Source organism: Oncorhynchus tshawytscha, linkage group LG13, assembly GCF_018296145.1.
Source record: "Oncorhynchus tshawytscha isolate Ot180627B linkage group LG13, Otsh_v2.0, whole genome shotgun sequence".
In the NCBI taxonomy this organism is placed as follows: domain Eukaryota; kingdom Metazoa; phylum Chordata; class Actinopteri; order Salmoniformes; family Salmonidae; genus Oncorhynchus; species Oncorhynchus tshawytscha.
The window spans coordinates 76,613,250-76,639,115 of NC_056441.1; the positions used below are offsets into that span (position 1 = coordinate 76,613,250).

General features: G+C 41.5%; 2 protein-coding genes across 6 annotated transcripts; one reads left to right on the plus strand and one right to left on the minus strand.

Moving 5' to 3' along the window:
* Positions 1 to 557: 557 nt before the first annotated feature.
* LOC112265706 (NACHT, LRR and PYD domains-containing protein 12) lies at positions 558 to 14,623 on the plus strand. 2 transcript variants are annotated; one of them, XM_024443260.2, is made up of 12 exons: positions 574 to 801; positions 2,482 to 2,583; positions 2,925 to 3,108; positions 4,478 to 4,966; positions 5,165 to 5,200; positions 5,603 to 7,598; positions 9,077 to 9,247; positions 10,003 to 10,164; positions 12,864 to 13,037; positions 13,179 to 13,343; positions 13,481 to 13,527; positions 13,618 to 14,623. In XM_024443260.2, the coding sequence occupies exons 2-12, from the start codon at positions 2,551 to 2,553 to the stop codon at positions 14,151 to 14,153; spliced, it is 3,993 nt and encodes a 1,330-aa protein (XP_024299028.2). In that variant the 5' UTR covers positions 574 to 801; positions 2,482 to 2,550; the 3' UTR covers positions 14,154 to 14,623. The 2 variants fall into 2 exon arrangements, with proteins under 2 accessions (XP_024299031.2, XP_024299028.2); XM_024443263.2 differs by lacking the exons at positions 9,077 to 9,247; positions 10,003 to 10,164; positions 12,864 to 13,037; ... (1 more) ...; positions 13,481 to 13,527; positions 13,618 to 14,623 and having other exon boundaries at positions 558 to 801; positions 5,603 to 7,602.
* Positions 14,624 to 18,157: 3,534 nt separating this feature from the next.
* On the minus strand, positions 18,158 to 23,591 carry LOC112265707 (heterogeneous nuclear ribonucleoprotein R). 4 transcript variants are annotated; one of them, XM_024443265.2, is made up of 12 exons: positions 23,401 to 23,590; positions 22,364 to 22,530; positions 22,122 to 22,240; positions 21,869 to 21,976; positions 21,638 to 21,751; positions 21,277 to 21,453; positions 20,868 to 21,003; positions 20,553 to 20,758; positions 20,250 to 20,402; positions 20,057 to 20,166; positions 19,355 to 19,962; positions 18,158 to 18,665 (listed from the first exon to the last, which is right to left on the minus strand). In XM_024443265.2, the coding sequence occupies exons 2-11, from the start codon at positions 22,524 to 22,526 to the stop codon at positions 19,356 to 19,358; spliced, it is 1,893 nt and encodes a 630-aa protein (XP_024299033.1). In that variant the 5' UTR covers positions 22,527 to 22,530; positions 23,401 to 23,590; the 3' UTR covers positions 18,158 to 18,665; position 19,355. The 4 variants fall into 4 exon arrangements, with proteins under 4 accessions (XP_024299033.1, XP_024299034.1, XP_024299035.1 ...); XM_024443266.2 differs by lacking the exon at positions 18,158 to 18,665 and having other exon boundaries at positions 18,967 to 19,962; positions 20,250 to 20,399; positions 23,401 to 23,591; XM_024443267.2 differs by lacking the exon at positions 18,158 to 18,665 and having other exon boundaries at positions 18,967 to 19,959; positions 23,401 to 23,591.
* Between the last annotated feature and the right edge of the window lie 2,275 nt (positions 23,592 to 25,866).

A 25,866-nucleotide genomic window follows, 5' to 3' on the forward strand; every position in this document is an offset into this window, starting at 1 on the left:
GATTACAAACGCTGGATTACTGATGCTATGTATTGGCCATTGAGAGGTTTTGAAGCCACCGGTTGGCCATATTTGCACTCCCTAGTAGGAGCAGTCCTGCATAGGAATGAATGAAATTCTACAGTATTTAGATGACATTTTTTTTAGGGTAGTGGGGACAGTGACATTAGTCATCTATCAAAATTCTACTTTAAGGAAAATGTTTTTATATACAGTACCAGTCAACTTTGGACACACCTACTCATTCAAGGGTTTTTCTTTATTTGAACTATTTTCTACATTGTAGAATAATAAGATAGGAAATAACACATCAATATGTAGTGACCCAAAAAGTGTTAAATTAAAATGTACTATTTCCTTTTTTATTTAGCAAATATTTCTTACTTTTTAACTCTGCTTTGTTGGGAATGGGCTTTACGCCTGTCGTACTCGGTGATTTCATTTCAACACAGCGCCCCCTATCAGTAATCTAGTGTATATATGAATCATTGGAGGGAAACCGTCTGTTTAGGCCGCGAGACTCGGATTCAGATGGACGTTCGTTTTTGGCAAGGAAATGCAGTCTGTAAACCGCGCCCCTTTACTATAAAATCATTTTTTCTTGTGCTTGTATTGCATTCCTGGAATAAAATGAACCCCGAAATGTGCACCATCGGTGAATTTAGCTGGATTGTCTCATACAAATCTTTATCATAATAGTTGACGAGTAAACATACATTGAAGGGATATGCAAAGCAAATGGGCTTGGAAATAAAAGTACAGTACAAAGCCCGCTTTGGACGAGGACAATGGCCTATTCGGGTAAGTTGCTTCTGCAGTCCACGCTGCATTTTTTCACTGTTGCAATATATATATATAAAAAAAAATTTTTAAGTGAACTAGGTTACTTATTGTAAACGTTAGATTGTCTCGCAGGTGCGAACACCATCTCTTCCATTCCTCTCCTTTGTAGTGAGACGAGTACTTCTCATATGCTAGCGATCTGGACTACTTATTTGTCTAGAGCTAGATCCGGTTGTAGCGTGTGGTGATGTTTGCCCCGCACAGTTCGCGCTCTTTTAGACTGAGTCTGAGTGTGACGCATACTGTAGTATTTCACCCAATAGATATGGTTGTTGATCAAAATTGGATTTGTTTTCAATTTCTTTGTGGATCTGTGTAATCTGAGGGAAATATGTGTCTCTATGGTCATACATTTGGCAGGAGGTTAGGAAGTGCAGTTCAGTTTCCACCTCATTTTGTGGGCAATGTGCACATAGCCTGTCTTCTCTTGAGAGCCAGGTCTGCCTACGGTCTGTACATTGTAAAAGCTTTTCCTTAAGTTTGGGTCAGTCACAGTGGTCAGGTATTCTGCCTCTGTGTACTCTCTGTTCAGGGTCAAATAGCATTCTAGTTTGCTCTGTTTTTTTGTTAATTCTTTCCAATGTATCAAGTAAATATATTTTTGTTTTCTCATGATTTGGTTAGATCTCTCTAATGAAACCAGTCTGTAGGAAATTGAGTTACAAAACCATGATGCATTGGCAAAAATCAACTATTATTCTGACACTTGGCTAAGTTTCTTATTGAATATTATTTTGTACGTTTTCACCCTAAATTAAATGTTACTTTATTTTAATTTAACACATGTTTGTCCATAAATCATTAAAATGGTATACTAGTTGAATTTTACATTACCGTGACACTTTTTCAAGTTTCTGTAAAAACGTATTCATCCATGATGCATCATCCCCAAGAGTAGTCCCTAGATGAACACAAGTTAAAGCTACAATATGTAACTTTTTGGGATTCCTGACCAAATTCACATATAAATGTGAGTTATAGATCTATCATTCCAGTTGAAAGCAAATCTAAGAAGTGGTAGATCTGTTCTATGTGTATTATTTCTATGTTTCCTTTTTGTGTTCAAACAGCTGAATATACAATATTTTTGGTTATAGAAGGATATTTCGGTGGTTTAGATGGTACAATGACTGCTTGTTTTGTCACAAACTAAAATTAGGTGAACTATTAGAATTTTAGCAACCATGAAATGGTGTAGTGATTTCTGCATAATGCCATCAGCATGAGGTTCCTATTCTCAAACACCCCCTTAACCCTACTTGGCATTCTCAATACTAAAACTCTGAAATTGGGAAATTATTTTTATCTTCAATGTTATGTTTAACTCAAGCATTTTCATGAGGGGAGCAATGTAAATAAAAAATATATATATATATATATATATTAGAAAATGATTTGTTTTGAATTTGTTAGACTATGAAACTGTTAATGATGATTTTGTGGTAAAATATATATCTGATTAAAAATACATAATTATGAAATAGATATGTACAGATCCTAATCTCAGTGATCCAAGAGGCAATCACATAAAAAATGACATGAGAATGACCCATATAAGCTACAGACAAGAGACTGCATGCAAATTGTTTTCCCGAGCATAATGAACATTCAATTGTATGGTACTGTTGATTTCCCCAGCCTCTATGAAATAGACAAGAGGGGGAAACTGGTCGCAGCCTGTAAGAACACGTTTTGGAGAAGGACACCATGGACAGCAAAAAGAGACGCACCATGGCAAAGGTCAGTCAATGGCTCTGTAAATCTACAGTTAATGGAACATTTAATTTATTCTCTTAATTGTGTGTGTATTGCTTATTTCCTGTATTTACAATGTAACTTTAAAGCATTACATAAGCCCATATTACCACTTATGTTGATGATTAAACATGTTATATCTGTCAATGAAATCTGCAATTCTCAACAAGTGTCATCTAAACAATGATGTCGTCAGTCATCCATTTTCTAAAATATTCAGTATATTTGGCTAAAAAGCAATAACTTCTTTCTAACAACTTTTCAAGCAATACCAATAACTTTACCAATGACATTTTGTGTAGTCTTATTCACGATTATTGTTGCAGAAACCTGAGTGGAAGAAGAATCTTGGCACCAAGCCATGTATTAGAAAGATATTTGGCAGGTCTTGTCCACCATCAGCATCCTGTCTCCGGTGTAGGGAGAGCCCTAAGAGTTCCCCCGCCATTGACACGCCTGGACAGATACCACAAGAACACAACGACCCACCCTCAAGCAACAGGAAAAGGAGTAAGCCATTTCAAATTAAAACTTGTTAGGGATAGGCGTCCCGTCTACGGGAGAGTTGTAAAATCATGCAGCGCCTTGTGTTATGATCACACATTTTAGAGAAACAACAAATGTCGGTACATATTATATTGGCTGAAAGCTTAAATTCTTGTTAATATAACTGCACTGTCCAATTCACAGTAGCTATTACTGCAGAAAAAATGCCATGCCATTGTTTGAGGAGAGCGCCTAACAACAAAACACTTTTTTCACCGCGATAGGTTTGATAAATTCACCTCTGAAGATGAAATGTGTACTTACAGTCTGAAATCTTGCTCTGATTTATCATCCCAGAGATAACATGAATTTTTGTTAGATAAAATCCTTTTCATATCCTAAAAAGGTCCATATAGCATGCACAATTGATTTTGTATTTCCACTTGTTCAATTTTCAAAGAATCTGTGAAAATCTAACCATAAACGTAGTTTAAACAGGTCAAATCACGTTCGTATGTCTTCCTCAGAGATCCTAGAACGTAACTAGACTTCACTATCATTAGGGGGGGTAGTATATCCTATAGGAAAAAAGAGCGACGCCTTCATGGCAGGCCGACTCTCACTTGATCGACTCTAGCTTTGTCAAATAAGCACAAATCGCAGTCAAACAGAGCTAGCTAGATAGCCAATGAGCTGGGCTTCATGGGAGTATCCAGAAACCCTGTATCGGGTCGTAAAATGTAGCTGCTAACCTTTTGCAACAGTATGCCTTTTCCTTTTGGCCAAAAATTATAAGAATATTCAGAGTTATGAAAACGGGTTGTTTTGTAAATGTTTAACTTATGATATGGCTACTAATACTGGAAAAGCTAAATCAAAGTCCAAGTATACAGATTTGACGATATTCTTGCAGAAAAATGTCATATGAATGCAAATGTCTCCTTCGCGATTCGCCCAAATGTTCCTGGGTGATTTCACACTAAATGTCATGTAGTTCGCTCATACTTCAAGTTATCCGTCTGAAACTTTTCATACGCTGCTGCCATCTTGTGGACACAATCGGAATTACAACCAGAGTGATGGCTAAAACTGGGACCTTTGTTGCATTTCAAAGGTGGTCGTAGAAGAAAAAAAAAGTTTTTCCTTTGTATTTTCTTCTACCAGATCTGTTGTGTTATTCTCCTACATTCAATTCACATTTCCACAAACTTCAAAGTGTTTCCTTTCAAATGGTACCAAGAATATGCATATCCTTGCTTCAGGGCCTGAGCTACAGGCAGTTAGATTTGGGTATGTCATTTTAGGTGAAAATTGAAACAAAGGGGGCTATCCCTAAGTCAGAGTTTTTGTAAGTGACAAGTATGTAGTATCCAACTCTCTTTCCTCTCTCTAGGTCTAGGAGATCAACCTACCACGGAGCAGACACAAGCTTCACTCCAATCCTCTTCCTTTTCATCAAACTGCCAGCCTCTCCATTCTTCCGTTTCACCACAGCAACCCCCCTTTCCACATCTTACTCATCCTCACCTTTCCTCTCTGTCATCCTCTGTTTCACCACACGTCTCCACCCCCCATCCTCTTTCACTGGGCCCTCCTCTCCCGTCATACATTCCACCAGTCTCCTCCTCCCTATCCTCGGTTTCACTGGGCCCTCTCCCGTCATCCATTCCACCAGTCTCCTCCTCCCCATCCTCGGTTTCACTGGGCCCTCCTCTCCTGTCATCCATTCCACCAGTCTCCTCCTCCCCATCCCTCATGTTAGCAGCACATGCTTTTGGACATTCCTACACAGCCCAGTCGGGAGGCACTAATGTTGCACCACACCTCAACAACAACTATATTTTGGGCTCTGTTAATATTAACGTGTCATCTCAACAGAGCGGTAAGTGTATCTGTTATGATTCTAATCAGCATCTGAATACATTTAAAACAGTAACTTCATTTTATAATTACTCATGAATAACATTAGTTTCATTAGGTAGACCTTGTGCTTTGCTTATTTTTTTCTTCATATAGAATGTGCCACTCAAATTCCAAATTATTTGTATCCTAAGCAATGTTTATGTTTTGTATATTCCAGTGGACTTGTCAGTGGCTCCACAAAGCAGTGATCAAGGGTAAGACATACATTTTTCGAACACTATAGACTAGTGTATTATGCAAATGATTAGTGTACTTGCAGTAGCAGTCATAGTAGTAGTGGGTTTTTACAGTATCCTAAACTGGATCAAATGGACTCGGCATTTATCCTCAACATTTAATTTTAGCACCATAAACTGATTGTGTTTCTGTCCTGTTTCTACAGTAAGTGAAGGGTGGCCTGACAGCCTGTACCTGGTGCACATCCAAGTTACAGCAAAGCAGACACATAGAAGACTTCCTACTGCTAAGTAGATATCATGTGGTGATTTGGCAATGTGATTATTTCACTTGTGTGCTTTTCAACTGCTGGTCATCATCACATACCTTACCTTTTTTAATCTGTGTGTTTTGTGTCCCTGTAACTTTGTCCTTGCAGAGGATTCTCTCATACAGAGAGTCAAAGAGAAGCATAAAGCCAGACTGAAAGGCCGCTGTAAGCACCTGTTTGAAGGCAATGCCAGAAATGAAACTCTTCTCAACAATATTTACACAAAACTCTACATCACAGCAGGAGAGACCGAAGGGCTCTGTAACAAACATGAGGTGTTGCAGATTGAGACAGCATCCCGAACATGCACATCAGAAGACACTCCTGTCAACTGCAACAACATCTTTAAACCTTTACCTGGACAGGACAGAATAATCACAACTGTGATGACCAAGGGCATTGCTGGGATTGGAAAAACAGTCACTGTACAAAAGTTCATCCTTGACTGGGCAGAAGGAAAAGCCAATTCGCATCTGGATTTCATATTTCTGCTTCCTTTCCGGGATTTGAATTTGGTCGAAAAACAGTTCAGTCTTCATGGCCTTCTGTGTAGCTTCCACAATGAACTTAGAGAAATAGATGCAAAGAGAATTGCAGGTTGTCAAGTTCTGTTCATTTTCGATGGTCTGGATGAAAGCCAACTTCCACTGGATTTCAATCGAAACAAGATATTGTTTGACATGACAGAAGAAGCACCCATTGATGTGCTATTGACAAATCTCATTAAGGGGAATCTGCTACCCAGTGCTCGCCTCTGGATAACCTCCCGACCAGCAGCAGCCAATCAGATCCCCAGGAAGAACATAACACAGATGACAGAAGTGCGTGGGTTCAATGACTCACAGAAGGAGGAGTACTTCAGGAAGAGATTCTGTTCGGATGCGAACCTGGCCAACCGAATCATCTCCCACATAAAGACAAAAAGGAGCCTCAACATCATGTGCCAGATTCCAGTCTTCTGCTGGATCACTGCTATGGTTCTAGGGGAGATGTTGACAAATGACTGCAAAGAAATCCCTAAAACAATTTCTGAGATGTACACACACTTCGTGCTCATTCAGACAAACCTGAAGAACCAGAAGTATCATAACAGCAATGAGACAGATGCGCGGAGGATCAAAGAATCAGATAAAGAGATCATTCTAAAGCTGGCCAAGCTAGCTTTTGAACACCTGAAGAAAAGCAATCTCATATTTTATGAGAAGGATCTGATAGAGTGTGGCCTTGACATCAATGTAGCTTCAGTGAAATCTGGATTGTGCACAGAAATCTTTAAACAAGAAGATGGGCTCTACTGCGAGAAAGTCTACTGCTTTGTGCATTTCACCATCCAGGAGTACTTTGCCGCTCTGTATTTACTCTACTGCTACACAACCAATAACTATTGTGTGTTGGAGTCTTTCCTCCATAAGAGGTTTGTTGAGGAGGACCTGGAAGAAGGTTCTGCGGCTTTGTTGGGTGATAACGGAGACCATTCAGATGCTTCGCAGAGTGATGTGTCTGGAGAAAGTCTAGAGTCCACTATTGAAGAAAACTCAACTCTGGAGGAAGAGCCTGAGGAACACTCAGAGTCATTCGATGATGATGAGGCTGAAGAAGTGTCTGGCTCTGAGTCTTCAGAGCTGGTTCTACATGAAAAACCATCCTTCCATGTGTTACTGAAGAGTGCATTGCACAATGCCTTGCAGAGTGCGAATGGACATCTGGACCTTATGCTCCGCTTCCTTCTTGGCCTTTCACTGGACTCCAATCAGAGACTCCTACAAGACCTACTGTCAGAGACGGAGAGCTATGCAGATAGTGTTGAAGAAACAAAGTTTTACATAAAGGAACAGCTGAGGTTGCACAACTCCCCCGAGAGATCCATTAACCTTGTATACTGTTTGGCTGAAATAAATGACAATACACTTACTGAAGAGGTTGAAGCGTACCTGAGGTCAGGAAATCGTGGAGGAACAAAGCTCTCACCTGCTAAATGCACAACTCTGGCTACTGTGCTGATGTCAATGGAGATTCTGGATGAGTTTGACCTAAAGAAGTTCAACACTTGTGAGGAGGGTCGAAAGAGGCTGATTCCACTTATCAAGTACTGCAGAAACGCTTTGTGAGTGTTAATCTAATTATGCACATACAGTGTATTCAGACCCCTTGTCTTTTTCCACATTTTGTTACGTTACAGCCTTATTCTAAAATTGATTGAATCGTTTTTTGCCCTCAATCTACACACAATACCCCACAATTGCAATGCAAAAACAGGTTTATACATTTTTGCAAATGTATTAAAAATACATTTAGCACATTTGCATAATATTCAGACCCTTTGAAGCACATTGAGTCTTCTAGGGTATGACGCTACAAGCTTGGCACACCTATTTGGGGAGTTTCATTCTTCTCTGCACATCCTCTCAAGCTCTGTCAGGTTCCATGGGGAGCGTCGCTGCACAGCTATTTTCAGGACTTTCCAGAGATGTTTGATCGGATTCAAGTCCGGGCTCTGGCTGGGCCACTAGGACATTCAGAGACTTGTCCTGAAGCCACTCCTGCGTTGTCTTGGCTGTGTGCTTAGGGTCGTTGTCCTGTTAGACTGGGGGCAAAGGTTCACCTTCCAAGGTCCTGAGCGCTCTGGAGCATGTTTTCATCAAGGATCTCTGTGTACGTTGCTCAGTTCATCTTTCCCTCGATTCTGACTAATCTCCCAGTCCCTGCTGCTGAAAAACATCCCCACAGTATGATGCTGGCACCACCATGCTTCACCATAGAGATGGTGCCAGGTTTCCTCCATGTGTGACGCTTGGCATTCAGGCCAAGGAGTTCAATCATGGTTTCATCAGACCAGTGAATCTTGTTTCTCATGGTCTGAGTCCTTTTAGGTGCCTTTTGGCAAACTCCAAGTGGCTGTCGTGCCTTTTACTAAGGAGTGGCTTCCGTCTGGCCACTCTACCAAAGTCCTTATTGGTGGAGTACTGCAAAGCTGGTTGTCCTTCTGGATGGTTCTCCAATCTCCATAGAGGAACTCTGGAGCTCTGCCAGAATGACCATCGGGTTCTTGGTCACGTCCCTTTCCTGTTTATCCGCGTGGCCAGCTCTAGGAAGAGTCATGGTGGTTCTAACCTTCTTCCATTTAAGAATGGAGGCCACTGTTCTTGGGGACCTTCAATGCAACAAATGTTTTGTTTCCCTTCCCCAGATCTGTGCCTCGACACAATCCTGTCTCTGAGCTCTACGGACAATTCCTTCGACCTCAGTTTGGTTTTTGCTCTGACATGCACTGTCAACTGTGTGACCTTATATAGACAGGTGTGTGCCTGTAATCCTAACCCTGGTCTCATAACAAAGGGTCTGAATACTTGTGTAAATAAAGGTATCTTTTTTATTTTTATACATTTACAAAAAATTGTAAACCTGTTTTCGCTTTGTCATTATGGGGTGTTGTGTGTAGATTGATGAGGAAAAATGTATTTAATCCATTTTAAAATAAGGCTGAAACGTAACTAAAAGGGAAGGGGTCTTAATACTTTCCGAAAGCACTGTACCTACACATTTGTAGAGGTTAGTTTAATTGTATTTACTCTGTTATTGTAGACTTGCTGGCTGTAACCTCATAGAGAGGTCTTGGGGAGTAGTGGCCTCAGCTATAAAGTCAACAAACTTACTGCGAAAGCTGGACCTGAGTTACAATGACTTGCAGCACTCCCGTATGGATCTGCTCTGTGATGGGTTGTGTAGTCAAAGCTGTAAACTGAAGATCTTGAGGTGAGCAAATTGTTTGTGCCACATTTAGGTGTAATTCTAGTATGTGTGTAGACTACCTCAGGCAGCGTGGGTAAGCCAATATTCATCATCACATTTGCAGACTATTCCTTTTTTATATATTTTATAAACAAACATCAACTACATCACACCTGTCCAGATCCACTAGCACACACCTCCATATCCAGCACCCACATCACTTTGTTTCTCTCCGTAGCCTACACACTTCCAATTTTTACATAATTTTACCTGTTTGTTAATGACTGAGAATTGGTTGATTTCCAGTTAAGTATACCTTTTTTAAATATATTTTTTATTTTACTTTTCTCCCCAATTTCGTGGTATCCAATTGTTAGTAATTATTATCTTGTCTCATCGCTACAAAATCTGTCGTTCTGCACTGAACAAAGCAGTTAACCCACTGTTCCTAGGCGATCATTGTAAATAAGAATTTGTTCACTGACTTGACTAGTTAAATAAAAGTATGCCTAGCTGGGCCTCCACTTTTCACTGACAGTCGCAACTCAACCATCTATTTGTTATTTTCAGCATACACTGCCCAAATTCACCCTTCTGATTTGTAGGCAATGTGATTTAAAACAATCCACAGCTTATTGTTTTCCCTAAAAACTAATGATCCTCTGTGGCCAAATCATGCTTTCTGGTGTAGTCTATTTTGAATGATTTTTTTTAAATTTCTGTATAGACAGTAGGAGGCTATGACTATTAACCATAATTCTGTATATTTTTTTCCTAAGGCTAAATCAATGCAATCTAACAATGGAATGTTGTTCAGCTTTGGAGTCTGCTCTTGGCTCAACCTCATCACACCTGAGAGAGCTGGACCTGGGTGGCAATGATTTACAAGATTCGGGTGTGAAACTGCTCTCTACTGGACTACAGAAATTGGAGACTTTGATGTATGTGCAATTTTTTTTTTCAGAAAGAGAAGCGTGTTCAGTAGTAAAGAAAAGCTAGAGACCTTGACCTCTTATGGAATTATTGACTAAAGCAGAAAACACACCATGCTCTCACTGCCGATAGGTACTTATCACAGTGGGAGGCCGTTCCTTTTCTCTTGCTAGAACAAAAGCGGTAACTGCAGCATGCCGACCCGGTAGTGACGAACCTACCATTCTACTTGTAGAATCGCAATGTTCGTCAGTGGCCAACAACGTGACTTTGAGCCAATCAGAGAGCATGAACCCCCACGTGGGGGAGCCAACAAAAACAGAAAAGAAATGGGTAATTTTCTCGTGGAGGAGGTCGAAGAGTGAGGGAGTTTTTTATTTTTTTATATATTTATTTGTAATAATGACAATTACAACAATACTGAATGAACACTTTTGTATTTTAACTTAATATAATACATAAATAATATCAATTTAGTCTCAAATAAATAATGAAACATGTTCAATTTGGTTTAACTAATGCAAAAACAGTGTTGGAGAAGAAAGTAAAAGTGCAATATGTGACATGTAAAAAGCTGACGTTTAAGTTCCTTTCTCAGAACATGAGAACATGTTAAAAGGAACCACCAGCTTTCATATGAGTCTTCAATATTCCCAGTTAATTCGTTTTAGGTTGTAGTTACTATAGGAATTATGACACGTCGACTATTTCTCTTTATACCATTTGTATTTCATATACCTTTTGACTATTGGATGTTCTTATAGGCACTTTAGTTTTGCCAGCCTAATGTCGGGAGTCGATAGGTGTGAAGTCATAAACAGAGCTGTGCTTCAAGCATTGCTAAGAGCAGCTGGCAAACGCCGTAGAGTGCTGTTTGAATGAATACTTATGAGCCTACTGCTGCCTACCACCACTCAGACTGCTATATCAAATCATAGATATAATTATAATAAACACAGAGAAATATGAGCCTTTGGTCATTAATATGGTCAAATCCAGAAACTATCATTTAGAAAACAAAACATTTATTCTTTCAGTGAAATACGGAACCGTTCCGTATTTCATCGAACGAGTGGCAACCCTAAATCTAAATATTGTTGTTACATTGAATAACCTTCAATGTCATAATTATGTAAAATTCTGGCAAATTTAATTAGTCTTTGTTAGGAAGAAATGGTCTTCACACAGTTTGCAAAGAGCCAGGCGGCGCAAACTGCTGCATATACCCTGACTCTGCTTGCACTGAACGTAAGAGAAGTGACACAATTTTCCTATTTTGCCTGCTAACATTAATTTCTTAACTAAATATGCAGGTTTAAAAATATATACTTCTGTGTATTGATTTTAAGAAAGGCATTGATGTTTATGGTTAGGGACAGGGTGCTTTTTTTCCCCGCGAATGTGCTTTTGTTAAATCACCAGTTTGGCGAAATTGAAGTAGGCTGTGATTCGATGATACATTAACAGTCAACGCATTCATTATATGCAACGCAGGATTGCAACGATTATGTGAAGATAGTTTAAAAAACGTTTTTTTTTTAGGTTTAATGCTAGCTAGCAACTTACCTTGCATGCAGTCTCCTCGTGGATTGTAATGTAATTAGCCAAAATCAGCGACCAAAAATGCTGATTATAGATTTATTATAAAAATTTGAAATCGGCCCTAATTAATTGGTCGACCTCTAGCCCATGTCCCTACAAATTGAGGCGAAAAGGCCTTGTGGGCGTGTTTTGTGGTCATTTAGCTAGACATTTTTGCTAAACCTGTCAAGTCTGCCTTCCCTTCACATTTGTCACTGTCAATCGGGAATGATAATTATTCAAGTTTTACTGATGAAACGTCCATGCAGCATCTGCATACCAACTATTTGACTTCAATCAGTTGATGGGGGGTATGCATTTAGATTTTCTTGAGTTATACAGTGTTTTTGAATGATGTAGTGACCAGATTTTTGCACAGATGGTGTTTACAAACCATAGCATAGTTTATCTGTTTATTTTGCATAATGTTGAGTTTCGGCCACATGGGAGGAAAAATGTATTTTTTGTCTTACAATAACATACATTAATACTATTATACTCAGTTCTGTTATGATTATGCGAGCTTGCAAACATTGATTCAGCTTTGATCTAACCATTCACCAAAGTAGTAGAGCAGAGAATGTGTGTAAAGTAGAGCATAAACAGAAGCTCCTAATGTGATACGCACATCCCGACGTTTCGTGATCTTTAGCCTGGAGAGAGAAATATCTGAAAAGTCGGATAAACAGCCACTCTTTTAAGGACACTACTTTGAAACACCTGAAATGACAGGCTGGGTTTACACAGGCAACCCAATTCAGATCCTTTGACAATAATTGGGCAAAAGATCAGAATTGGGCTGCCTGTGTAAACCCAGCCTTAGTACTGGTTCCTACCTTATCAACCACGCCAACGAGGCCCAATCATAATACAGGAAGTTGCACACATGACATTCGGACGGGCTAGTCACAACAAAAAGGCTGATTTTTACACCATCAGACAGCGTTCTACAAAGTACGTTTTACGCTCGTGGATTTCTATTCCTCTGCTACTAAGATGTAACTGGCATTTGGTGCTCATTGCAGGTAGAAATGTTAAAGGTTTAACCTTGTAACTACACCTTAAACAATCTCACAAATATTGTGGTATTTAATATTTTCAAGATTTCTCTGAACTCTTCCTGCAGGATGTCATCCTGTGGCATCACAGAGGAAGGCTGTGCTTCTTTGGCTTCAGCTCTACGTTCAAACCCCTCATACCTGAGAACGCTAGTACTCTGTGACAATAACCTGCACAATTCAGGAGTGAAGCTGCTCTCTGCTGGACTGGGGAGTAAACATTGTGAACTGGAGACACTGAGGTAGTTATGAATTTAACTTTATAGATTATGAAATTGTCATACACAGCCCATTTCATTAGACAGCCCATTTCATTAATTAACCATGTACATATATGAAATGAGTAGTTAGTCTTTTAAAATAGTGATGTCTTCCTGTTGCAGGCTTTCTGGCTGTCTTGTCTCAATGGAAGGATGTGCTTCTCTGGCTTCAGCTCTGAGGTCAAACCCCTCACACCTGCGAGAGCTGGATCTGAGCTACAATCACCCAGGAGACAGAGGAGTGAGACTGCTCTCTGATGTACTGGGCGATCCACTCTTCATTCTAAAGTAAATCAAGTAACTTGAAAGTGCTCCTTAGTCCAAAACTAGGCTTAACCTGTGTCTGAATGACTATTCAGTGCCGGTTTCACTGAGTTACAAGTCTTGTTTCTGTCACTAAATCACTGTTCCTCTGCTTCCCTTAGTGTGGAACACAATGAAGAGTGCTACTTAAAACCAGGCCTGAAGAAGTGTATGTTTTTCATCGTTAACTTCTCTAGTCTCCTAAATGCATAAATTAATCTTGGCATGTGTACCGATTCCTAACCTCTATTTATTGCAGATGCCTGTGCGCTCACACTGGACCCTAACACAGCACACAAAACGCTCTCTCTGTCTAACAACGGAAGAACTGTGACATGGGAGGAAGATGATCGTCTATGTTTGCCTCACACAGAGAGATTTAATGACTGTCCTCAGGTGCTGTGTAGAGAGGGTCTGACTGGGTGCTGTTACTGGGAGGCAGAGTGTAGTGGGAAAGGGTTTCATGTAGGTGTGGCATATAAACACATGAGCAGGGTTGGAAAAGGGCGTAACTGTTTGCTTGGTTACAATGACAAATCCTGGAGCCTAAGACTCCTCAACCATGGTTTCCTCAAACTCTCTGCCTGGCACAACAATGAGCACACGGTCATACCTGCCCCCTCTTCCAGCACTGACAGAGTTGGGGTGTATCTGAACTCCTCACAAGGCATTCTGTCCTTCTACCTAGTCTACTCTGACACTCTGACCCACCTCCACACATTCCAGTCCACCTTCACTGAACCACTTTATCCAGCATTTACAGTCAATGACTATTCATCAGTGTCCCTGTGTTAGGTCTTAAATTGGCCTAGAGAAAAGGATTATGTTGAATGTTTACTAATAAACTGCTGTACTTCTGAGTCCATGATAGAGATGGAGTCTAGACCATATCCAGTTGACCAATACATGGAAATACTCAATTCATAATATCCATAATTGTTTGAACTCTTTCCCCCCAGTACATTGCAAAATTACAAACATTTCAAAGTTTTTGAAAGAACCTGGATTCCCAATCTGAGGTCCTACTGTATATGAACTGCATACTTATTCAATATAGTGGTTGAAAGTTTGACCTATTCTGTATGATATGTTGCATTCAGCTACAAGGGGAGCTTCTCCTTAGCTTTTTTTCTGTACATTGTTCTCAGGGTTCAGGGTGTTTTTATTTTTGAGTAATAATGGAAATACATTTTATCAAACTATTACATGTACAATATGTATGATTGTGGTGTTGTGTATTATAAAAAATGTTTTTATATGAAGGATTTCTTAAACTCCTAACCCCAACACGGTTTATACTTTCATCCCACCAATCTATCCACACTCAACCCTGAAGGGTGGACCATTTAGGAATACACACTCGCCCTCAGGGCAGGAGAGAGACGGAGAAGAGTGTCAGGCTGTGCTCATAAGATCTTTTCAGAGCTGATCTGACTGGTCAAAAGACAAATTTAGTGAGTTTTTTAAAATCAGAATTAGGCTGCCTGGCTGAACACTGCCTAAGATGTACACTAAACATCACACACAGAGATAGAGAAGCTGACATTTGAAGTCAGCCATGCTTGACTTAAACCGCACCATCTGTCTCCCTCCAACTTTTAATGAGACACCCAGAAGAGAGGGGTGATTAGAGAATAGTCGACTACAGCGCTTCCCCAAGGTAATGGTCTACTGGGTATTGTTGCCACATTGTGCATAGAGGAAGGAAGCAGACCTATCCCCGTAACACCCTTTGAGGGTAGGACGATACACAGATAAGAGAAAACAAAGAAAACCCTGGCCTTTTGTATCGGTTTTATTTCTTGGTTGGTTTGGCAATCGTGCTCTAGCAGAGAACCTAGCTTTACCTAGGGGTGCACACACTGCATCCTGAATTTGAAGGTACAATTTTTGCTGACAGCCTTCAGGATGTTGAGGTAAAAACACATCTTCTGGCACCCTCTGCTGACCACTATACACTATGACATCTGGCTGGTGCCAACAACTCAAGACAGGACTCATTTAAAGTAATGTTTACTTTTTTGCTGATAAATCAGATGTTCAGAGTAAAAGCAGCCATGTTGTGATATTGTCAGTGGTATTCAGGATCCTTGACATCCCTACCCTAACAATAATCCTTACCTAAACCATCTGAAATTTCCACTTTCCACAATGAGGTTGGGATGTCCCAAGGATAGCATGTGGGTACTACAGCAGTCCATGCTAATGATGCATGTTTTATAAGAGTATCATGGTCTCATTAAAACAAGGAAAAGATAATTATAATAATTACATTATCATTGTATATGAACATATCCAAGTATCACACCGATGCAGAAACAAAGACAGGCACTCACCACCAGATCAATTTGATAGGCCCAGTACTGAGAGGTTTGAAGTGATAACTCCCAATTACCAGATAGTCATTGGAGTGCTATTAGACCACAGCTTCTGCAGCTAGCTAGGCTATACCAGATCACATGGATTAGATTAACCTCCAGGTCAAATTACCTGGCTATAGGCTTTGATATTATACAGAGCTAGTAGTTTCCCATTCATTTGTGCTAAAAACTGAAATGACAGCCTTTTAATACGGAACAAAAATATAAACACAATTTGTAACGTGCTGAAATAAAATATTCCAGAAACATTCCATAAGCACAAAAAGCTCATGTCTCTCAAATTTCATGCACATATTTGTTTACAACCCTGTTAGTGAGCATTTCTCCTTTGCCATGGTAATTCTTTCACCATATCAATAAGCTGATTAAAACAGCATGTTCATTACAAAGGTGTACCTTGTGCTGGGGACAATAAAAGGCCACTCTTAAATGTGTAGTTTTGTCACACGACACAATTCCAGATTTATCAAGTTTCGAGGGAGCTTGCAATTGGCATGCTGACTGCCAGAATATCAAACAGAGTTGTTGCCAGAGAATTTAAAGTTAACTTCTCTACCATAAGCCCCCTTCAACATCATTTTAGAGAATTTGGTAGTACATCTAACTGGCCTCACAACCACAGACAACATATAACCCCGCCAACCCAGGACCTCCACATCTGGCTTCTTCACCTGCAGGACCGTCTGAGGGGGTGCTCAGGAGTATTTCTGTCTGTAAGAAAGCCCTTTTGTGGGGGGGAAAAAAATCATCTTGATTGGCTGGGCCTGGCTTCCCAGTGGGTGGACCTACAGTTGAAGTAGGAAGTTTATATACAGCTTAGCCAAATACATTTAAACTTAGTTTTTCGCAATTCCTGACATTTAATCCTAGTAAAAATTCCCTGTCTTAGGATCACCATTTTATTTTAAGAATGCTTTTTTACGGCGGTTTTGGAGCAGTGGCTTTTTCTTTGCTGAGCAGCCTTTCAGGTTATGTCGATATAGGACTAATTTTAATGTGGATATAGATACTTTTGTACCTGTTTCCTCCAACAGCTCCACAAGGTCCTTTGCTGTTGTTCTGGGATTGATTTGCAATTTTCACATCAAAGTTAATCTCTAGGAGACAGAACGCATCTCCTTCCTGAGCGGTATGACAGCTGCGTGGTCCCATGGTGTTTATACTTGCGTACTATTGTTTGTACAGATGAACGTGGTTTGGAAATTGCTCCCAATGATGAACCAGACTTGTGGAGGTCTACAATTTTATTTGCTGAGGTCTTGGCTGATTTCTTTTGATTTTCCCATGATGTCAAGCAAAGAGGCACTGAGTTTGAATGTAGGCCTTGAAATACATCCACAGGTACACCTCCAATTGACTCAAATTATGTCAATTAGTCTATCAGAAGCTTCTAAAGCAATGACATTTTCTGGGAATTTTCAAGCTGTTTAAAGGCAGTCAACTTATTGTATGTACACTTCTGACCCACTGAATTATAAGCGAAATAGTCTGTCTGTAAACAATTGTTGGAAAAATGACTTGTGTCATGCACAAAGTAGATGTCCTAACCGACTTGCCAAAACTATACTTTGTTAATTAACAAGACATTTGTGGGGTGGTTGAAAAACTAGTTTTAATGACTCCAACCTAAGTGTATGTAAACTTCCAACTTCAACTGTATGCCCTGCCAGGCCCACCTATCGCTGCGCCCCTACCCTGTCATCTGAAGTCCATAGATAAGGCCCTAATTTATTTATTTCAATTGACTGATTTCCTTCTATGAACTGTAACTCAGTCCAATCTGTGAAATGGTTGCATATTGCATTTATATTTTTGTTCAGTGTACAATGCCACTTAAAATTGGAGGGCACGTCTAGGCTGTGTCCATATTGTGAGGGAAGTCCTTTACATTGATGTCAAATGGATTGACATTGCATAGGACCTTCAGTGTGTGAAAAGAGAGCCTTTTTACAACGTCACTTAAAAGGACTATGTATGGCCTAGTACTAAAGAGGAAGGTAGCCATACTGTCTTTAGTGTGAGGGGAAGTCTAAATAATTCATGTCACTGAGGTTTAATTTATGTGGATAGGACCTTCATCGTTGACAGGGGTCCCCTGAGTGAAGGAATAGATTGACACTAGCCACACTAAATTGGTTTTACAGAAATGTAATGCCTAGTGTCCTAACATGATTAAAACGTACAATTGTTTATATACATTTTTACGAAATAGACAGTTGACTTTGGATGTGGTAACCGTTTATCCGCAAACATGCTTAAATTCCTCGCACCAGTTCTTACACTGCCGACGCCCAAACCCGATTCGATCCACTTAAATCAATGACGAAAACCCCAAACCAGGAACTACTGCTGCTGCTCGTAATCACATAATTCTATATGAGCCTGGAGATTCTCACCATTTCATCTGTCCACAAGAGATTAGTCTAGAAGTTGGCCTACACTTTGTAAGCCGGGCCCCTTCACAGGATTTCTTTTATTGTTATCTTCTTGACTTGCATGGAAAAAAGACCAGAAATATGCAGTGGAGCTTGATCACTAGTGATTTTTGCTGACATGTCTCAAAAATCATTATCCTAATAGTTGACGAGAAAACATTGAATGGCATATGCAAGGCAAGCAAATTGCTCTGTAATTAGCATAATAAATCAAATAAACAAAATGACCATTAAAATCCATTAGTTTAAACTAGACTTTTGTTTGCATGGGCTGGGTCTCAATCCACCGCATCGGCAGTGGGAGGTGGCGCAGAGCTACAGCATTGTGTCAGACCAGGAGACATCTTGGAATTCGGTCTTCTCACAAAATAATCTGTAGATTCAGCACGGTTTGGGCTAGACACTACTAGTAATAGCTCACCCTTTTGTAAGGAACAAAGTTCAGGGTGAGTTTGTTTCTCACTCAAGCGCTGTCGCTCTCACCTCACCACCTGTGTAAATTGGAATAGAAGGACAAAACAAACAAAATGATGATGTCATTGAACCAAAGGTGTTTGCTCTTAGCATTTCTCTATGGAAAGACTGCAAAAAGACAAGGAGTTCCTGGAAAAGAAAAAGGGTTCAAATAAAATATTCAGTCATTCATATATTGTTTGTGCGCTCTGCCATGGAGTCTTTTGGTATTCTACAATTTAATTTGGTCTCTTGATTTATTCCTTGAGCGAAAAGTAGACAAAATAGTGTTCCAAATGTGATATTTTAGGTAAGGTGAGGAATAGACTGGCAATTGAATGATGCTCAACTGAGTTTAATTGAAAAGTATGTATAAATACAAAAGAGAACAAACTGCTATGGCTTCCCAAAGAAAAAAGGTATAATAATATACATTTAAAAAAAACTATTTATCTACCTCTAGAAAAACACTAGACCTACACTTTTAGGTATAAGTGATGTGTTAAAACATACGTCCCATGTAGTAATTAAGTAATTATTCAGCAAAATGGTTACATTCACATTTCAAAATGCAATTCCAGACAATTCATTGTTTTTTTTGTAAGGGATGAAGATTAAAAAGACATTCAAAATTTGCTCAACTTTTTTTTGTCGTCAAATACCTTTTTCATGTGTCTACTTCCACCAATGCCCATAATAACCCTGTGAAACTCCAGGGTGTCATTACCTTAACCATAGTTATCAGAATAGTCGCCGCCTTGCTGCTGGGTGATGAGCTGGGACCCCCAGTTCTGCTTGTTGGTCTGCCGGCGCTTTGAGTCAGGCTGGTTGAAGACTTCTGCCTTCCTCTTCCCGCCCACATTGCCCCCACGGTTCCCCCTGGCTCCTCGGGTACTGTGGGCCCTCTGTGGCTGAAAAAGTCCCCCACGGCCCCCTCTACCACCCCTGGGCCCTCTGATGGGTGGCCCCCTCTGCACATAGCCCCCTCGGCCCTGTGTGGGTGGTGTTCCACGGGCCCTAGGAGGGGGCGGAACTCCCCTGCTGCCACGGCCCTTCTCGCTGTACACATCCTCGTAACCGTAGTAGGGGTCCTCGTAACCGTAGTAGGGATCCTCGTAACCGTAGTAGGGGTCCTCGTAACCGTAGTAGGGGTCCTCGTAACCGTAGTAGGGGTCCTCGTAACCCCTGCAGGGGTCATGATAGTCATAGCCGTAGTGGTCATCGTAGCTGGTGTAGTCTGGAGGGTAGGAGGCGTAGCCTCCGCGTTGACCACGGCCCCTGCCCCTATCTGGTGGAGGCATGCGTGGCGGTGGCTGGTTGTAATCGTTATTCCTGCTGAAAAACAGGAAAAACATAACTTTCAATGTAATCCCATGATGGGAGATCTACTAAATCAGATATAAGTCAATACCAGTCTCTGTGGCCTCACCCTGGGTTTCTGGTGGTCTGGCGCTGAGTCTTCCGCGCCTTCTTCTTCTTTGCTATTCTTATTTCAATCGCCTCTCCCCCCAGCTCCTTTCCATTCATGTCTACCATTGCCTGAGAAAAACAGAATTTTTTTTTAAATCAGATATCCGAAGAATGATAAAAAAATATTTTTTTTTTTACCTTGGGTAACCCACCTTCACAGCAGCGTCCCTGTCCTCAAAGTGGACAAAGGCGTAGTCTTTGAGCTTATACACCCGCTCCAGTTTGCCAAAGGCAGAAAACGTCTTCACTAGTAGCTCCTCTGTGACGGAGGTGGCAAGCTTCCTGACAAACAAGACCTTCGCCTGCTGACTCACACGGACAAAGTTGGACTCCGTTTAGAGAAGTATAAATAAAAGTCAGACGTGGAAGACATAGGGGGGGGTTGTTCATGTGTTGATGTAAAACAAGATGGGGCGGAAGCGAGAAATGGACAGAGAAAGTGAGAGATGACTCACATTGGCCATGACATCCGTGTCACGCTCAGTGACCGGGTTGGCCCACTCCACAGTGACTGGGTTCCCCCACACCATCACCTTGCCACTCATGAGGCAGCGGCGTGCCTGGGCTGCAGACTTGTGGTCCTCATACTCCAGGAAACAGAAGCCACGGTTCGTCTCCTTGTCATCCGGCTGGTGGTAGAGGATCACTTCCTGAAGCCCCTCTGGAGGAACAAGAACGAGAGTGACATAACTGATATCTGACCAATGATTACCCACAGAACATAAAGCCAGCCAAGTTAACCAAATTGGGGTGTCTGCACTTTCACTGACCTGTGACTTTGCTGAAGTCATCCAATATGCTCTCTCTGGTCTTGTTCTTTGGGATTGAGCCGACAAATAGGCGGTTGTTCGCTACAGATACGCACACTCCAAGGTGTTTCCTAGACCGGATTTCATAGTTGTCGCACTGAAAACAAGAATAGAGGAAAGATGGCTTTGTAGGGTTGATAAGGTAGCAGGAGGCTGGCCGATGACCCCTCCAAAATTAAATATGCATCACATCTTGGGCCGGTTTCGATACACAGATTAAACTTGGCCCTAGACTAAAAAGCACATTCAATGAAGATACCCTATTGAAAGTGGTTTTCAAAACCAGGACAAGGCTTAATCTGGGTCTGGGAAATCAGCCCTTTGGTTCTTAGAAGGTAAACTAAGACTATGTCTGACTGCAAGGACTTACAAGTTTCACCGCCTCAGCTGCTGCATCCTTGCTGCAGAAGTTGATGAAGGCGTAGCCCCGGTTCTGACCCGACAGGGGGTCCATCATTAACCTCAGATCCCAGATTGGGCCCGCCTTCTCAAACAGAGGCACCAGCTCATCTTCATACAGGTCTCTGGGGATCTTTCCTACAAACACCTAAAGGCAAAAAACCGCCTGAATGAGGGTTCCAGTGTGATCGTGGAAGAATGCTGTGGTATTGCTATAAACTTCTCAATTGACATTCATCTCTCTACTCTATATCAGTTAACAGCTTTGCCGCGATGACCATAAACCTTTCAAATAGTGTTACTTGAAAACCGAGCATCTCCAGCAGCTTTACCTCAGTTCCAATCCCAGGCTGTGCTCCTTTAAACACTTCCTCTGGTGGGGGCCCTCCGTATTTCCTCTGTCCGGTGGTGACGTCCAGGGTGTATCCTGTCCGCGCCAGCAGAGCCTGCAGAACACGTCGACAACAGCATAACCACAACAGAACTACACAACCTGAGCAGGTTCACACACACAGCAGGTTCTATTGACCCACTGAATGAATGTTCAAACAGCTGCATTTTACCTTGATCTTGGACTCAGCAGGACCCTTAGAGGATTCCTGAACTTTACTTCCTTGCTTTTCCCTCTGTCTGTATGTCTTCATAGCTGCACAAAGAAAAGCACTTTTGTTCTGGAAAGCAAACCACAGCAGAGTTGATGCATGTATTGGTGTTATGATCAAAGGAAAAATTATTTAAAAAATTATAAACCCCTAGACTCATTTGAATGCAATTATCTAAACTGACTTCTCTTTCATTCCGGTCACACTAACTCACCTGGACATGGGTCAGGTCACTTTCTTTGAACTGCGACAGTACAGACAACGCTCCCACTTCATTGAACGCCCGCAGAGCATCGATGGCCCTCTCATCTAGGTCAGCGTATGCCAGCAACCCTGTTGGTACAAGACAGATTTGTACTATTACAATCTGGCCTTTATCCACTTCATGCATTCTTGAGCAACACCATGTTTCTTTGGAAAATAGATTACTCAGCCATTGTATGACGGATGCCCCACCAGTAGAGAATATTTTGTTGAGACTGTCAGCCACTTTCTGCGGCAGTCCGGCATCAATTAGTGTCTGGTAGTTCTCTGTGTGCTCGCCTTCGGTGGTGACTTCTATAGGCTCCTTTTCCTCCATCACCAGAGCAGAACTACTGTTCACCTCGGCAGCAGCCATTCCCCTGAGAAAAAGGGGGAAAATAGATCAGATAAAAACACAATTTCAGTTTGACATTCTAATCTAAAACCCAAATATATTGTTTCAGCTGCTTTTTACAGATGGACACTAGCAACTTGTAGGGAACAAAAACGTTCCCTTTTCTAACATGTATATTTGCAAATGATGCCCTGCTACAATAGTTACTCCCATTGAGCAAAAACCTCTAAAGTACTGTAAAAGGTTAGCATGATGCTAAAGACCCTACCGTTACGCTTGTTTACGCTGCTGCTCAGTGTAAAGAAGCGTAAAGGTAAGAGTTGGTATCTTCTATAACGATCTATAACGTTTCTTTCCGATGGTAACGTTGGGTAAATATGTAACTGCATCAGAAAAGCTAACCCGTTAATTTCAATGCAGACAACCATGAGGTCAAATATAAAATACATGTAGACAAGTGAATCCTACGTTTATATTGGTGGCAAGCTAGCTAGCGAACTAGTCAAGCCAACATTAAATCTGTGGTCAAGCAAACTAAAACGTTGTGAATTGAAGCTAGCTTGGATGGCGGTGTGCATTTCTTAGTTAAGTCTCCGGCTAAGCACCGTCCCGCCCCCTAACGTTAGCTACCGAGTTAAAGCTGACTGGATTGTCACAATTTGTAACTTTTACATCCAGCTAAATAATCGCTTTAACGATAGAAATACAACATTTAAAATATATAAAACCTAGTATCAAGGTTCATACGCGTAGTTAAGCAAATAGCTAGCTACCAGTGCTAACGTTAGCCAGCTAGTAACAGCCAAGGCCTTGTTAGCTTGCTGGACACCTTTACAGAAATCAAATAAACCACCGGCCAAAGAAGGTGAACAATTAACAGTTAGCAAACACTTACCTATCTTTTCCAGGAAAATAAGAATATCGTAAAATATATTTTGCAGCAATTAACCAAAATATTTATCCAATATGGAAAATATTAATATCTTTCAGCAGAGCGGAAGTAGCGAAACGAGAGGAACTAAAGTATCATTTGCATTACTCCATTGATTTACTCTGCCGAAAATCTGTCCACGAAAATAAGACTTCTTCTTCTTCTGTGACTTCTAAAATGGCAGTTGGCAACCAAAAGCTGCATTACCGCCACAAACTGGACTGGAGTGTAAATCCATTACACTTTGTGAAATAAAATATGAAAGGGGAAAGAAAATCAGGGCGATCCGGGAACTCGGGCGCATATTCGCGACCACAGTTGCAGCATATAACCTCAACTGGTATATGATATAATTTCTGTCTGCATACACTTGATACATGCCCACATCTTTTGCATTTATAACACTGGAGGGGATTATGCACAAAAGCTATTATAGGGTATATCATAAAGCCTAGTTTAACATGAGAAGGGAGAGACTTGTAAAAAAAGTACACCAATCACTTCACCTACTTCCTCAGGTATAACATTTGCATCCACTTGAATGTGCAACCCTGGCTCCCTGACTCATCTAGTGCTGCTCATTGGACCCTATGGTCACTCGGCTTACACCTGCCTCTCCCTAATGTCAAATCAAATCAAATTTTATTTGTCACATACACATGGTTAGCAGATGTTAATGCGAGTGTAGCGAAATGCTTGTGCTTCTAGTTCCGACAATGCAGTAATAACGAGCAAGTAATCTAACTAACAATTCCAAAAAAAACTACTGTCATACACAGTGTAAGGGGATAAAGAATATGTACATAAGGATATATGAATGAGTGATGGTACAGAGCAGCATAGGCAAGATACAGTAGATGATATCGAGTACAGTATATACATATGAGATAAGTATGTAAACCAAGTGGCATAGTTAAAGTGGCTAGTGATACATGTATTACATAAGGATGCAGTCGATGATATAGAGTACAGTATCAACGTATGCATATGAGATGAACAATGTAGGGTAAGTAACATTATATAAGGTAGCATTGTTTAAAGTGGCTTGTGATATATTTACATCATTTCCCATCGATTCCCATGATTAAAGTGGCTGGAGTAGAGTCAGTGTCATTGACAGTGTGTTGGCAGTAGCCACTCAATGTTAGTGGTGGCTGTTTAACAGTCTGATGGCCTTGAGATAGAAGCTGTTTTTCAGTCTCTCGGTCCCAGCTTTGATGCACCTGTACTGACCTCGCCTTCTGGATGGCAGCGGGGTGAACAGGCAGTGGCTCGGGTGGTTGATGTCCTTGATGATCTTTATGGCCTTCCTGTAGCATCGGGTGGTGTAGGTGTCCTGGAGGGCAGGTAGTTTGCCCCGGTGATGCGTTGTGCAGACCTCACTACCCTCTGGAGAGCCTTACGGTTGAGGGCGGTGCAGTTGCCATACCAGGCGGTGATACAGCCCGCCAGGATGCTCTCGATTGTGCATCTGTAGAAGTTTGTGAGTGCTTTTGGTGACAAGCCGAATTTCTTCAGCCTCCTGAGGTTGAAGAGGCGCTGCTGCGCCTTCCTCACGATGCTGTCTGTGTGAGTGGACCAATTCAGTTTGTCTGTGGTGTGTATGCCGAGGAACTTAAAACTTGCTACCCTCTCCACTACTGTTCCATCGATGTGGATGGGGGTGTTCCCTCTGCTGTTTCCTGAAGTCCACAATCATCTCCTTAGTTTTGTTGACGTTGAGTGTGAGGTTATTTTCCTGACACCACACTCCGAGGGCCCTCACCTCCTCCCTGTAGGCCGTCTCGTCGTTGTTGGTAATCAAGCCTACCACTGTTGTGTCGTCCGCAAACTTGATGATTGAGTTGGAGGCGTGCATGGCCACGCAGTCGTGGGTGAACAGGGAGTACAGGAGAGGGCTCAGAACGCACCCTTGTGGGGCCCCAGTGTTGAGGATCAGCGGGGAGGAGATGTTGTTGCCTACCCTCACCACCTGGGGGCGGCCCGTCAGGAAGTCCAGTACCCAGTTGCACAGGGCGGGGTCGAGACCCAGGGTCTCGAGCTTGATGACGAGCTTGGAGGGTACTATGGTGTTGAATGCCGAGCTGTAGTCGATGAACAGCATTCTCACATAGGTATTCCTCTTGTCCAGATGGGTTAGGGCAGTGTGCAGTGTGGTTGAGATTGCATCGTCTGTGGACCTATTTGGGCGGTAAGCAAATTGGAGTGGGTCAAGGGTGTCAGGTAGGGTGGAGGTGATATGGTCCTTGACTAGTCTCTCAAAGCACTTCATGATGACGGATGTGAGTGCTACGGGCGGTAGTCGTTTAGCTCAGTTACCTTAGCTTTCTTGGGAACAGGAACAATGGTGGCCCTCTTGAAGCATGTGGGAACAGCAGACTGGTATAGGGATTGATTGAATATGTCCGTAAACACACCGGCCAGCTGGTC